Source organism: Denticeps clupeoides, chromosome 16 (assembly GCF_900700375.1).
Source record: "Denticeps clupeoides chromosome 16, fDenClu1.1, whole genome shotgun sequence".
Taxonomy (NCBI): domain Eukaryota; kingdom Metazoa; phylum Chordata; class Actinopteri; order Clupeiformes; family Denticipitidae; genus Denticeps; species Denticeps clupeoides.
The window spans coordinates 6468587-6484395 of NC_041722.1; the positions used below are offsets into that span (position 1 = coordinate 6468587).

General features: G+C 45.3%; 1 protein-coding gene across 1 annotated transcript; it reads right to left on the reverse strand.

Annotated features, from left to right (window-relative positions):
- Positions 1 to 196: 196 nt before the first annotated feature.
- LOC114766018 (collagen and calcium-binding EGF domain-containing protein 1-like) lies at positions 197 to 14568 on the reverse strand. Its single transcript, XM_028956608.1, has 11 exons — positions 14280 to 14568; positions 13500 to 13579; positions 3894 to 3946; positions 3504 to 3638; positions 2890 to 3027; positions 2167 to 2297; positions 1768 to 1888; positions 1546 to 1685; positions 1402 to 1437; positions 1195 to 1230; positions 197 to 971 (listed from the first exon to the last, which is right to left on the reverse strand). Exons 1-11 carry the CDS (start codon positions 14460 to 14462, stop codon positions 783 to 785), a joined length of 1242 nt encoding a protein of 413 aa, XP_028812441.1. The 5' UTR covers positions 14463 to 14568; the 3' UTR covers positions 197 to 782.
- Positions 14569 to 15809: the final 1241 nt, after the last annotated feature.

Consider the following 15809-nt stretch of genomic DNA (forward strand, 5'->3'; position numbering starts at 1 on the left):
ACTAAAGTCTACGTGTGGCAAAGCCATGCTGGACTGCCATGGTGTGTGTATGAATGCCAGGACATTTATCTTGTACTCTCCATTGTGGACACTTGCAATGGCTTAGCTGGGACAAAGATGATGTTGATGTTTTAGAAAGATTGAGAGATATAACCAATAACACAGTTTTAATTTAATAATAGTAGGCAACGTTAAATATAATAATATTGCAGATTTTAATGCATGTGTATCAAAGTGTATGTAGGCCTAAATTTAGCACAATTTCCTTCATAATGGAATATACCCATATTCCATAACACCTTTATTGAGCCTGCAACCTGTTGGCTCCTAGAGGTTGGAAGCCATAGTATAAAGTGAATGCAAGAAACAGAACTGAGCTGAAAGTTCATTGTGCAGAACCTGCAGCTCTGCAGTGAGTTGCTATCAACCGCTCATCTACATGTACCAGAGATAGTTCCAGAGATACTGGCAAGTGTGTTTGCTCATCATAAAATACAATGACATTTATGTTTTGAAATGTTTTTTTTTTACATTTCTAAGCCTAATTTAGAAGACTGTTCACAGTAGATGTGTAGAAACGTTTGAAGCCAAGCAGAACTGCACACACATTTCAGTGTTTTTGCTCCAACTTACTGGAGATTAATTTCCTTAGTGACCACAGCCCCACTCTCGTCCCATTAGAATGGGAAATATTCATGGATTTGTGGAATGGCAGAACAGTAAAATCCATCCTGGCTCTTCACTAGTGGGTTCACAGATAAACAGTGAACCTTAGGCAGTGGTCATGTGTTCAGCAGCAGCTCCCCTTGTCCTGAAGACCAGTCACCAAATCCATCCTCTCCACTGGAAGTGGGAGGAGCATCCAAAGACAGGCCCCGCCTCTTCCCAAAAACCTGCTCCTGCAGCTCGATGATGTCATTACGAATGTCGGCCATCATCAGTAACAAGAAGTCGAAGGAGCCTGGTGGACCCTGGATATTCGAAATCAATGAGGAATGACTATGATGGCAAACATTAATGCAACAAAATCCCCAAAGTTTTATGGAAAATACTGTAAATTACTAATATGTTTTTTCTTGCTTGCATAGAAATATTATATTATATTAATATAATGAGTCTTATAATTTGCATGAAAACATAATGATGCTTATTAAGATTATTACTATGAATAGAAGCAGTCTTATGCAGACTTACTGGTGGCCCTCTCTGTCCAGGTGGACCTCTGTCTCCCTAGAAAATAGAAGCATCTACTAGTAAATAATAGTAAATATTCTGAATGGTCATAAAGTAAATGTCCTCACAACAATAGAAATGTCTTAATCATCCAAACATCAAGAGCACTCAGTACCATAACTATCAATCATAAGGTTATAACAAAAGACTGCAGGAAAATTCACTAACCTTTAGTCCACCTCTCCCAGGAGCACCTGGAGGTCCCTGTGGGGACAAATTCAGGACACACTGAGACCGCAGAAGAACTGAGAAAATCATTCTCCACGTTCACACCCGATCGTTGTGAAACTAAAAATGTCACAGTCCACATACCACTGGCCCTCTTCGACCCCTTTTAATGTGATCCAGGTCTGGTTGTGGACCCATGGGGCCCATATCGCCTCTTGGGCCCTGAGAGCCAGGTAGCCCCATGGGTCCAGGCTCACCTTTCTCACCTGACTCTCCTGGAAGTCCTATGATAAGGCAAATTAGTTATTATTTTTGTTATTGTTATTACAGAACAGTTACATATTTAACTGTATCAGACTTATGAACCTGGTAGTCCAGGTGGTCCAGGAAGACACGGTGTACCAGGGGGGCTTTGGTTTTCGGAAACTTTCCCCACCTTCCCTATAGGAGGCTTATCACTGCTGTTCAGCAGACTGGGCGGCAGCACCTTCAGAAAAAACACCACAGCAACTGGAGCGCTCAGTGGAAACAACATGGACAGAAGGTCCAACTCTGACAGAACCCAGATACCCAGGATACCCTAAGGAAGACGTCTTAGCTACAAACTTTGTATGAATCACAATGTTAAAGTGAATTCTAGTGGTGCTTTTTATGTGTATATATGCTCATGGGTGTGAAGCTACCTGGGTTTTCGCCAAGTGAACAGTGTAAGGTGTCATGCGTGTTGCTTGTCCTCCATGTAACCCGTGTGCACGGCTGCATTACCTGCCCAGGCGAGTGCGTGGCCAGCCGGACTTTGAGCTGCAGCAGGTTGTTTTTCATGCTGAGGATGTCCTGGCAAGTCAGAGAGCAGGAGCCAGCGTTCCTCGACGGGTCAGACTTGCTGGAAGAGCTCACTGGGTCCGGGTGGAGGATGCAATCAGGGTACAGTTAGCAACACAACCTCATATACTGGCCCAACTCATTGACCTGGCTCTATTTTTTTTCTCTATTTGTCAGAATCCTTGAATAAAGCTCTGATAATATGCCTGCATGTTTGGTTTGGTTGACGTGATTCTGATTTGATTTGTCCACTGAGGATGCTGTGAAGAAGAGTAATAAAAGAGTAAATAAAATGAAGGGGCATACAGGAGGAAGAGAGGAGACAGGACCTTGCACTTTCTGCTAGTAGATTGAGCTGATCTGAATTTGATATTTTTGGGGATCAATTGCTTGCTATGTTATCTATTCACAGACATTTTTAGGGATGTTTTTTCTTACAATTGTGTCAAACATTCTAATAATGTGTCTTGCAATACGTTAAACTTTATTCATATTCAGAAATAATTACACAAGTAAAAGCAAAAACTGCAAAACATGGATCTAAGACTAAAAAATATGATGTGCTGTGAGGTCTGTGGAATATTCCAGCTCTACTTTTCATGGCTCACAGACTTCTGTCAGCACAGAAAACCGATGCAGAACTGTGCAGAAGACATGTGAACGTACAGTTCTGAATGGGAACACAGGAGTGCTGGTCTGGGGCCAGGGAATAGCCACTGGGACAGCGGCATCGGAAGCTCCCGGCCGTGTTCTCACACTGGTACTCACACACAGTCCCGTTGGACTCTTCACACTCGTCCACGTCTGATGGAGCCGGGATAAACACAGCACATCATTAAACATCATTCATGTAACTGGACCATTGACCGTTCTATTTTCACAAAGCCATGAGCGCCGACATCTCATTCAAGCTGTCTGGGATTATCGAGTTCCAACCAAATATTGAAATATGAATATGATTTCTTGTAAAACCAGATTCCTGCCCTTACTGTAAATATAAAAGTATAAATGTAGGTCAAATCATTTTCATTGGCTTGAAGAAAACACCACACTTCCCGCAGTCATGTAGAAAACGTTTGATGTGATTCGCGGTATGGTTTTATGTGTCATTCCTTGTAAAGCCAAAACACACACAACATGACAAGGTGGAACGGATGAATGGTGAAGCCGGGCCTCCCCCCGCAGAACACAAATGTTTTGTTAAGTCACAGCTCATGGAGTGTATCACTGAGGCTGTGTGTGTGTGTGCGTGTGTGTGTTACATGTGAGCTAGGACTGACCCAGGCAGTAGGGGTGCCGGTGGTTGCGATGCCTTTCTCGGTCGAAGCGGTATCCAGGGTAGCATGTGCAGACCACCCGCCCGAAGTTATCAGTGCACTGCTGCTCGCACGGTGACCCGGCACACACATCGACAGCTGGGGGGTGAGACATGTCATGCATTATATGTATTTATATGTATTCTTTTTTCACAATAGCAGCTTTAGTGCTTTATGTATTTAATGAAGTCATCAGCCACTGATGTAATAGTTCCCTCTCGTGGTTCCACTGTGTTAGTGCATCAGTGAAAATGTAACCGGTATAAATACACACACTTATATTGGTATGTGATCTGATATTACAGGCTAGAGTGATTATTGTAAGTATGAGTGAAAAGTAACTTGTTTACCTACTTTCGGGTATACACTGGCCCATGACAAACCTGTAGCCCTCACAGCATCTCCTCCTGAAACACACACAGTTCACTGCAGATTAATCAGGTTTCTATATTGTCTGTCAGTGTGTAAACTCTCTCTACCTGTCTGTCTGTGTGTCTGTCTGTCTTTGTGTTTTCTTCCATTTATCTGTCTACTTTTGGATCTCTTCATCTGCGTCTGGCTGCCCTGCTGTCTTTATACCTCTGTGTGTGTGTGTGTGTGTGTGTGTGTCTTCTCTCCCTGTCTGTCCATCAGTAATCACTTTATCTGTATGTGTTTTCTGCTGGTCTCTCTCTCCTGTCAATCTGCCTGTCTGCCTGTTCAACTGTGTCTGACTGTCTGTCTGCCTGTTTTCTCCCTCTGTCCATCTGTCCATCTGTCCATCTGTCTCTCTCTCTCTCTCAGTAACTTGTTGCTCGGACTGTTTGTCTCTCCGGCCGTCAGCGTTTCACTCTGTTTATTTCCGTCTCTTGCTTTCATACTAAAACAGATGGAATACGAGGGGAGGCTGGAAAATTCCACTGTTCCTCTCCTGCACATCACATGCTCCTGTCAAGGGTAATTTAGCACACTGCCCTGTCCAAACGTTTCCTCCGACATGACAAGTTGCTTTAAATCAGCTCCAGCATCCATGCAGCACAACCCTAAATCATTCTTCCCTTTCATTCTTCTCCCCGCTTCCTTCCTCCCCTTCGCAATGAAAAATAACCTGTAAAGGCGTAAGGCATCACAGACATGACACGGCATCCAGCGGTCGGACAGACAGACAGTAATCGAGGAATGGACAGTAATGGAAATCAAATGTCAGGGATCGGTCGCCGGCCGGGGAGCATTTCACTGATCTGAGCGCAGAGACAGGCAGAGACGTGTTCGTGTCTCGTTTCAGTACGTCACACATTAGGCCGATGACACTGTAAGTGTGTGTCCTGTTAGCTGCTGGGGACACGGGGCAGTGATTGGGGACAGCTTGTTAATGTTATGTTATGTTAGAGTTATGAGTGAGGACAATATACGGAACAATCTGGAAGAATGAGTGAATGAGCCCGAGACTCTCTCTTCCGCACAGATACTGTCCTTCGCTCCCTGTTACATTTACTCCGTCCCCATCTCTAGACTGTAGACACCATGTCCTGTGCACAGTCCTGTGCGAGACTTACGCAGATGAAAATAAAAAAGCGCCCCTCAGACTAAAATCCGTCATTTCAACACATTCTCATACCACACAGAGCTCAGATCTGGATTGTCAGTATCTGGGCTTTCTCAGGCGAGGGTCACATTAACACTCAACTGCAGCAGCTGGGAAGAGGGGAGTGAAAAGGAGAGGAGAGGTTGTTATGGCAACAATGATAAAGAGATGGCAGAAGAAAATGGGCGAAGAGAGACATTCTTGGAGAAGTTGGAAAGAGGATGCCGGATGCCAGGAGAAAATGCTGTCAGCACAGGAAGTGGGAGTCTGAGGAGGTCACTGACCTCCACACTGAAGGACCAGAGGACGTGTTTGTGAAGTGAAAGTGAAGTGATTGTCATTGTGAAACACTGCAGCTCCCGGTGCCACAATGAAATGTGTCCTCTGCTTTTAACCATCACTCTTGGTGAGCAGTGGGCAGCCATGACAGGCGCCCGGGGAGCAGTGTGTGGGGACGGTACTTTGCTCAGTGGCACCTCAGTGGCACCTTGGCCATTCGGAATTCGAATTAGAAATTTAAGATTTTTGGTCTGCTTCCTTAACTGCTAGGCCACCACTGCCCCACTGTCACACTGAATGCCCAGAATCATTCTGGGTCACTCATGTGAAACCATGCAGGATTTCGCCACGATCTGATCAAAGCAATTAGTGTAAATTGAAATATTTCAAACGTCCCCCTGCTACAAATGCACTTCATATTTACATTTATGGCATTTATCAAAGGCCCCTATACAGAGCAACATTTAATTAATAGTTACAGGGACAGTCCCCCTGGAGACACTCAGGGTTAAGTGTCTTGCTCAGGGACACAATGGTAGTAGGTGGGGTTGTCACCAATCAAGTATGGTTCACCGGTTGTAAATATGCAAATCCAATTTTTGGGACAGTTATATTAAGATGTGTGGTGACGCCCGTATTGGTGTGTGTGTGTGTGTGTGTGTGTGTGTGTGTGTGTGTGTGAGGGTGCTCGCGTGTTTATTTACTCTGTCAGATCACTTCCAACATGCTGGGCTCATGGGACCCATCAGAGTCGAGGGGGGCTGTCCCTGTAACAGAGGAGGCTTTCAGCAGCGCGCCACCAGCCGTGGCTGAGTTCCTCCACCTTGACCCCCCCCCCTTCCGTCCATCACATCCGCCCACTGGGGGCTCCCCCATGACCCAAGAGCCCAGTTACACACACACAACCCCTACAAACAAACATGTAAACAGATGCAAATAACACACACACACACACACACACTCATTTACAATCACCAGTTACAGGATCAGTCCTCCTGAGGTCTGAGGTTCCTTAATCACTGCACTACCAGCACCGTCATATTAATTTCATTAAAAATTGGTTGAATTTTATCGACACACACACACACACAAAGAAAACACACTCACATGCGTGAAGAGAGATCTGTACAAATACAACAGTACTCATTTGCATTTGCACAGATGCGCACACACTTTCACTGACTCTTTCACTCTTGCTGTCCCCCCTGGGGCTCCTCGTCCTAATCCTTACTCAGGATGAAGAGGGTCCTGTCCCCTCTGAGCTTCTCAGCCCCTGGCACACCAGGAATGTGCCACTGACGACCCCACTCTGACCACAGCAAGCCCTCTGCTACCCTAAACAGCAGTCATGTGACCTGCCCTTTCACAGCACCGAGGTCTGGTGTCATACCTGAACTGAGCGAGTGGGTGGCTGAGCGAAAGATGGCGTTCCCTGCGCTGAGATGAAAGAACAGTGAGCGGGAGCCATTCTGGTGATGCACGTCTGAGCTGATGGAGTGACGCTGAGGTCTGGGACACACAGGAGCTCAACACTCTCACTCAACGCTAATGAACTGATAAGAGCGTCTGAGCTCCGGAGAAAAGGGGAGTGAACGTCTGGGCTCTGAGGCAGCCGTCTCTACGTGTGCGGATGGATTTATACTGATTTGTTCCGTCTCAGCAGCCCCCTAATCACAGCCGTATGGCTCCTGGAACCGGGGACCACAGGCAAAAGGTTTTTCATTTTGTTCCAGTTTCTTTCATTTTCCACAACCAAATAAAAAAATAACACTGTAATTTCAGTACCGTGTTAATATAATCTCATCAGCAAACACTGCCGTTTAACTGTATAAAAAGCTTGTTATGTCAGTAAGTTCAACTAGTAAGTATCTACATATACAACTAAATAGACTGTTGCGGCATAGATTTCAAAGTGGCAGAGCTTAATTAGCTAAATTGGCAGAATGGGAAGTTTTTAATATATAAGTATAACTTTCTAATACTAAGCAATGACATTTTGAACCAGTTAACTGCTGTATACCTGTACATAAAAATACATCCCGAGGTTAGGCAAGCTGCTACGACCCGGCAACATGGGGCTCTACTAGTTGTAATACACATACCAGCAAGAAAATCATGGCAAAAAATATTGAATTGTATTGTTTTTAACATTTCTATGACATATCACATGATAGGGTTACACTTCGAAGAAAAAAAACTGATAACAATTGGTGTTCAGCAAAAAAACTATTTTACAATATGTTTTTTGGTCCATATCATGGACGCGAATCTGTTTCTGATGTTTTTGATGGTTCCTCAGTGAGATTTTTTGGATTTTACTCCAACCCATGCCTGAAACACAACTGCTCTGCTGCTGGTTCTGTACTTAACTTTGATTGTGCTGTTATTGTGTCAATGGCCCATTCTCAGGAAAACAACTTTGAGAAATAAGTATTAGCAGGGGAGAGCCAATCGGGTGGAAGTTAATGAAAGAAAGATGTGAAGGAATTGAAGTGATGATTGTTCCCTTTAAGAACATTGTTAATGGTTCCAAAAACAATAAAAATTTAAATGATTAGACGTCATTAGTTGAAGGCAGGAAATGAAAGCGGGTGGGTAATGGGGTACAGCGATGGCCTGTCACTAATAACCACAGTGTGAACAGGATTTGGATGTGGGATTTTGCTGTAACAGAAAACATAAATATGTGGAACCTTTCTGTGTGATTTCAGCCCTTAAAGAGAAAAAAAGAAAATGCAGATTACCAATAAATCTCCAGGCATCATGGGAAAACTAGTTAAAATCAAAACAGAATGAGAACAAATGAGGAGAAAAATAATAAAAAATATAAAAAATAAAACATACATTGAAAACATTCTTCTTAATAATTCAGACAGCGTCTCAATACGGGATGTTTCATTCCCACAGATATGCTGTCAGACTTATTTTACAAAGATAAAATTTGTAAAAAAAAAAGGATTTTCTTTAGGCAAAACAACAAATTTAATTGCATGTTGCACTTTTCACCGATAGAGATAACCTGTACAGTATTTGAGCTTTAGTTTTAGTTAGTATAGTTTAGTTTAGTGTGTATATAAGTATATATTCTTCTTTTATGATTACACTATGGGGGGGGTCTGTGTAAAACATTATTTCAATACACGGTACACTGTGTATACTGTTGTACTGACAATAAACCAATCTTGAATCTTTAATATGCTACATTATATGTGTTCCCATGGTCCCCGCAACTGTGTTTGTGTGAGTGTTTCTGACGGCTGTGAGACACTGACTGCTAACACATTTTGTGCAATTCACACCAAACTGAAGTTAAAAGACCATCTGCCCTTTATTCCTTTGGATCACATGCACATGACTACAGACACACATACACACACACACATACACAACACACATGTGGTGTTCATTAGTAGCCTGCAGCCTGTGCAGCTAAATCAACTCCATCTTCCACCCCTCTCTCTCTCTCTCTCTCTCTCTCTCTCTCTCTCTAGTGCCTAAGACCTGACGTGAGTAGTTTTAACACCTTATTTCATTATGTCAGACCCATCCATGTGGTCTAGTAACACACTATTACAATGATGACAACCCATAATGCATTGCTCAAATTAAAGCTTGTTTTATTCCTTGCCTTTGAAACACAGATGTCCTTCAGACTGTTCAACAAGAGTCACCACTGGATACACACAGGCTCACGGACACACAGACATACACTTAAGCGCAGGATACTGAATCTGAAACACAAATGAGCCTGAAATGCATCCTGTTTAACAATAAATCCCATCACCCACCTCGACTCTGTCTTTTTAGGTATGTTAGTGTCTGCCTCTGTCAAGGGAATTGGAGAATTCTGGAGAATTAGAGAATTTTCCTCTCTGAAACAAGCAGTTTTGACGCTGCGCAGCCACAATGAGGGCAACGCTGAGTACTAAAGGAGAACATGGGACAAAGGTAGTGAGATGAAGGGCTGTATTCTACTGCTGCTAAATAGTCTAAGAGCAGAGGTCATAGTTATTTATGACATATTACGTACCCCTTCAAGGTCTTCAGACGAGAATCCCACAATAAAATGCAGGAATAAGGATAACAACATTAAAATTACAATCCTTATGTAGTTCACAAACACGAAGATACTAAAGTTTAAATAAAGTGTAGTGATTGTCACATGTGATACACAGCAGCACACATGGTGCACACAGTGAAATTTGTCCTCTGCATTTAACCCATCACCCTGAGTGAACAGTGGGCAGCCATGACAGGCGCCCGGGGAGCAGTGTGTGGGGACGGTGCTTTGCTCAGTGGCACCTTGGCAGATCGGGATTTGAACCGGCAACCTTCTGATTACGGGGGCACTTCCTTAACCGCTAGGCCACCACTACCCCTAGTAGGGGCAGTGAACAGGAGTAGGGGGAGTGAACAGGAAAGGCAGCAACTAATCACTGGCAATGCAAAGTGGATGGGTGTGGTGAGTAAAACTAATTTCCACTTCATGCAATGCAGTTGAGGCAACTATGAATGAAAACACAGGATTCTGATGACTGACAGATGAGTTTACCTAGGCAACCAGGGCCTTGAAGATCACTCCAACATACTAATTACAGGAAGCTCAGGGGAGTTTGGCTCCCATGAAACAGAAAATAAATCAATTTGTTGTTACTCACAGTGTTAATAAGCTATTTGGGTGGTAGTAACACACTTGCCTATGAACCAGAAGACCAGATTCAAATCCCACTTATTACCATAATAATTAACCCTGAGTGTCTCCAGGGGACTGTCCCTGTAACTACTAACTATAAGTGGCTCTGGATAAGAGCGTATGATAAATGCCATAAAATTTATCAACTACATGCAACAGCAATAGAATATTTTTAGTACGGCTGTCAAATCTTTGCAGTTAATTTTAAATATTGTAAATACATTTAAAATGAATGAACACAATTAATGCAGCCGTGTTTTGTTTATGTACGCTCATGTGTCTCACTTATGACACATGATGGCTGATTGGATGGCTTTAAAGTAAGTTGCATAAATGTGACTATTGAAGTCACCATGAACTCTGGAAAACCGGCCTCCCCCAAGAAGCCACAATGCCATTTGTGCTTTGCCTTGTCGTCACCGATTGCCTAATTTGTCCATTTGTCCAGGCTCATGTCTTGTCTTTGCTCTGTCTTTTGTCTTGTTCTGTGGTAAGCATGCATGTGTGGTTTGTGTTTTATTGTCATCATTTGGTTTGGTTTTGTCCCTTTTAGTTTGTACCATCTATCCCAGTGGCAGGACCCCCACACTATGCTTCTCTTTATGACGATATCAATATTTTTCCTGTAGAAGTCGGCTTACTGTCGCCAGGATACTGTTTTATTTCTTTTGGATCAGAACTGAACCCCCCCCCCATCCATTTATTTGGACCCAGCTTCTATATCCTGCACGGAACGTATCGTGGGCCTGTTTACAGCGCGCCCTTCTGCTGGAGGTTAGGGCACAACGGGTTCGAGAATCCTGATCCGCTGCAGTAAAAGGCTGACAGGAAGCCAGTAAAGACAGGCGTATATACACTTATCAACACCTCCATCTCCCGCTGTCAGCGACTGTCAGGGCCAAAAATGACAAACACGCACTCGAGTGCCCCTTTCACTTTCTCCCTGGCAAAAGCATCTCCAATGCAGCAAACGCTCTTTTCCTTCCTTAATGTCTTTTAAATACATCTTGAACTCCTTTTCACATCCAGAGAGTCAGTGGTTATAATCACCCTTAAAATGATCTACTCACAGGGAAAAAAAAGCCCATTTTGATGGCTTAATTTGTCTTTTTTATAAAAACCAGACCCCGGTTCTTTACACCAGACCCTCTCAGAGAGAGAGACCAAGTGCCATTCACCCCCATCCTCTCTCTCTCCGTCCCCAGACTCGCTGTCTCCCTCTGGGGTTTAATCTCCGGGTTTAATGGCTGAAACTCGACACATCTTCCAACCCTCGGAGGGACAATGACACCTGACCCTCTCAACATCCCCGTCCCGGCAGCCCCACGGGGTTGGCCCGCTTTCGCACGAATCCACACAGGCAGGGATCTGGGTTTCGTCTGCCCAAGCGGGGAAACGACCCCCTGCCCTGCCGGAATACTGCGCAGGAGGATGGACGGGGGTATGATCATGTAAGTGTCTCTCCGTGGCGGCAGTGTGCGTATTGGTATGCGTGTGTCACTGTGCATCAGAGTGTGTGTGTAATCCACACCCACAGCAGTGCTGGCAGCTCTTTCGTAGCGGAGATGGTTCGGGCGGCGGGGCCGTGCATTATGTAAATGGGTGTTGTTTTAGGGCCTGGATGAAAGGCTGGCCCGGCGCTGGTACAGTTCAGCTAAGTTCGCCCAGAGAGAGCAAAAAGAAAACTATGCGGACACCAATTTGGGGTCTTTCTTTTCTCCTTTATTTCTTTCTTTCGATTCACAGCCATGTTCCCAGAGGAAATCAGTCTTTGCACAAATAGCAAGTTCGCCAGTCGCGCTGACTGCATAAGTAACCCGATCTTTGCGTAACGTCAATCTGCACTTGGAGATCAGAGCATTGACTGACAGCTCTCACACACCTTGCCTTCTCATTCTGGACAATTTAAACAACGCCCTGTCGATACGTCACATGACATCTCCTCCCTTTCTCCTTCGTTCTCTGTACTTTAACAAGGTATGTCACAAACTGGGATTGCTTGCAGTGATACTGATTCACAAATTACTCCACAACACTCCCATTCATGGTCATTAGAAAAAACCACAGGCCTCTGCCCGACTGGTTTCCCACGTGTTTTTTCCGTGTTAAAATCATTTCCCAAGAAAGAGCCAACATGTTTTACGCTGCACGTATTTTCACGTGACCAATTTGGACATCACACGTACCGAATATTACTGCTTTTATGTGGGGACGGTGCTTTGCTCAGTGGCACCTCAGTGGATCGGGATTCGAACCGGCAACCTCCTGATTACGGGGCCGCTTCCTTACCCAATAGGCCACCACTGCCGTGTAGGACATGGATCTGCAGGATGGCTGTGAGAAGCCATTCTTATCTTATTGTCCAAAGTGAAACGTGAACCTCACTTGCATAATTATCTTGCATATCATCCATATAAAAGTCTAAATGCCTTTTGAAGCTTTCATGAAACGACGTAAAAATGAGAAATAAATTAATTATATTAAACGAACACAGTAGAGAACTCTGAACTGCACGGTTGTAAATGCCTCAGGTGCCGCCGGTACTGAGGGGGAACTAGATCTTCAGGAAATTGAATCAGCAGGGAGCACATAAATCTGCGCTGGGCTTAATTTTATGGAGGCTTTTACATGAAGGTGTTACAATAATGTTATATTGCGGGTTGAGTCGCATTTTTAAGTCTTTGTCTTCGTGTGCCATGTCTCGAGGGCCGATGCGCCACGCCTTCCTCCGAGAAAATGACCCGTGCGGCGTGTTTAAACAAGAGCAGCGTCACAAACATGAGACCCGGCCAGGAAACGGCTCATCGGAGTGCAGTTGCCATCTTCCAGGGGAAACTCTTCAGCCACAGAGAGAGCGTGTACACAAACACACACTCTCTCACACGCGCACACACACACACACACACACACCCAATACGCAGAGAGCAGCTGTGCCAGGCTGGCTCGGCTCTGCCAATAGGCAGCGTTACACGATGGCAGCATTCTGATTCTCCCCACGTGAGGGGAGGGTGGAGGAACAGGGTGGGCCCAGTGCTCACGGCCTCTGTTGAACCCGGCCCATGCCCGCACCGGCATGTCAGCTGTGGTCAGACGTGGGAGCCTGGTAGCCCACCGCCAGTGTGCTGCCATTCTCACGCACAGCCGCGGTGGGTAATTGGACTCGGAGAGCTGGTCTGTCTCAAGGTATTCCTGACCCTGAAATGCAACGAGAAAGAGGGCGAGCGAGAGCAGCCCAACTCCTCCTCGGCCAAGAATCGATCAAAACTAGACGGCCCCTGCCGCTTTGACGGAGAACAGAATAGCGGCGTTCTAACTCTCGCCCAGACTGGCATGCCGGATATACCTTGCGGTTCGTAGACAGGCAGCGGAGGCCAGGAGAGGGTCATGGGAAACAGACGGTGGGACGGGGAGGAGGGGCTTTTACCTGAGGCAGGTGCTGTTCTTCCCTCCGGCACGGACGCACGTGTACTCCTCTGTCACAATCTTGTTCTCCGGACACTCCTCCCTGTGCGGAGCCGGCAGAAAACAACACAGCGGCGTCTTTTAAAGTGATCCGACCGAAATCAGGCTCCATCTGAAGGTCCAGATGACAATTCCCCTCTGGTTAACCGCAGTTCTGCAGTCCAAAGTGTCGCTGACCCCAGCACAATGATGGATCTCCCCATACCGTACTGTACCGTGGCGCTCCTCCTCAGAGATGTTTATCGCTGCATCTGCGTACGGCCCAAGCTCACACGTGGAGCCCAGCGGCGCGCCGGTGCCTGGGGTTCGAGTGTCACAGTGATATGCAGGCCCTCTTTAAAAAAGTGAACTGTGTGTCCGTAACAACATGAGCAGCTTTTGCGAACTTTTGATGGGTCTGGCTGCGTAACTGCATAATTGGCTGGAGCAATGAATTGGTCAGAAACGTAGGAGTTGCGGTCGAGAACTGTTAACATTACCGATCTTTTGAAAGTATAAAAATGTGTTTGACAGGAACCACATTCAGCTTTTTAAAATCACTTATGTTTGTGATGCAAGACTTTGAAAAAAAAAGTCACTTTGTGTGAGTTAAATCCTTCAGAACAAACCATAAGCCCATAAAGACATGCGGTACGTGATTGTGGGATAAAATAAGAAATCCATGTTGTTAATTGCTTAATTAATCTTTATAAGGCGACAACAGTTGGTCTGAAATGAAAGTTCGCGCAGGACCGCTACTCACCCCGGAGGTGTCGGCGCCGGAGCAGCGCAGTAAAACGGCGACGGCGAACGCGCAGTAAAACGGACCCATGTCCCGCGTCCCCGGCTCACGTCGGTCTCGGGTCCCGCGGAGGAGCGCGGAGTTGCTGCTCGGCCGTGGCGGGACAGCCCCCCTTCGGACGCCTAATCCCCGCCGGATTTGCATTCCATCTTTCCAGGGGCGATTTGGACCTCCGCGCCGTCCTCCTGCGTGGACCCCCTTTTTGCGCGCGTCCTGTGCCGGGAGCCGCGCGTTTGGTCTTTATTGTGGACCAAATGTCTTCGGACTAAGCGGGGCAGCGGGGCGGGGTTATTAAAGTGGGATTAAACGCTGTCAGTCAGCCATAAAAGCAGATTTAAGAACAAGAAATGCTCGTGTGTGTGTGTGTGTATGTGTGTGTGTGTGTATATATATATATATATATATCCATAAATACATAAATAATTAGCTTTTTTTTATTTCTTTAAAAAATCTTCTGAACATGGAAGATCTGGGATTTAAACATGGAAGATCTGGGATTGCTTGCAGGGATACTGATTCACTGAATCAGTTTCTTAAAAGGAGGTAAAGGAGATCAACTGAACGAGTGTGGGCTTCAGTCCTGGCTTGGGGACGAGTGTAAATTTTAGAAACCGTCTAAGTGACCGTCTGAGTTGAGGGTTCGGCCGCCTGGGAGAGCAGTGTCAGGTAAGCCCTCCATCGCCTCCTCAGATGCTTCTAACTGGAAGCACTGGCCAGTGTTCAGTAGCAGCAGATGGATTTATCCACAGCAACGCCTGCCTGCTGGAACGCGCTGGATGCAATGGCCTCCCCATTTGCCCATCGTTGTATTCCCACCAGAATCAAATAAACGAATAATGCGGAGGGAAAAGAATTATTACGCAACCACAGTGCAAAGGAAATATTTGAAACACTCCCATTCATGGTCATTACAAAAAAACCACAGGCCTTTGCCCGACTGGTTTCCCACGTGTTTTTTCCGTGTTAAAATCATTTCCCAAGAAAGAGCCAACATGAAACACAATTACTACCCTGAGGTCAACGTGGTTAATAAATCTGAGTAGCTGTTCGAAAAGCGGAGGCCTGGATGAAAACCGACGCATGAAATGAATCTTACCTGTATGTGTTAACGTATGGAATCAGATCGCAGCCATTAAACATGCACACACCAAAATCCACACATTTAAATCGTGGCCACAAAAGCACAGAGCAATGCTCACAATAATGCATCATGTGCTTCATGTTTTTTAGAATTGAATACTTGTATGATTTTTGTTTTTTTCATTTCATGTGTTTTTACAAATCGCTTGTGTGATTTTTGGCAGCCTTCTGAACTGATTAGTGTCACAACTGCATTGACCAATCAGAGATCAGTCCTTTTAACAGCCAGTGTCTCTGCACATCTTCTGCAGCCGGGCAGGCGTTGAGGAACATGGTCGACGTTCAACATTGTCGGCATATCGCTATGCAATTAGACAAATTTGTCGCTGACTAAATTAGCTAATATTACAC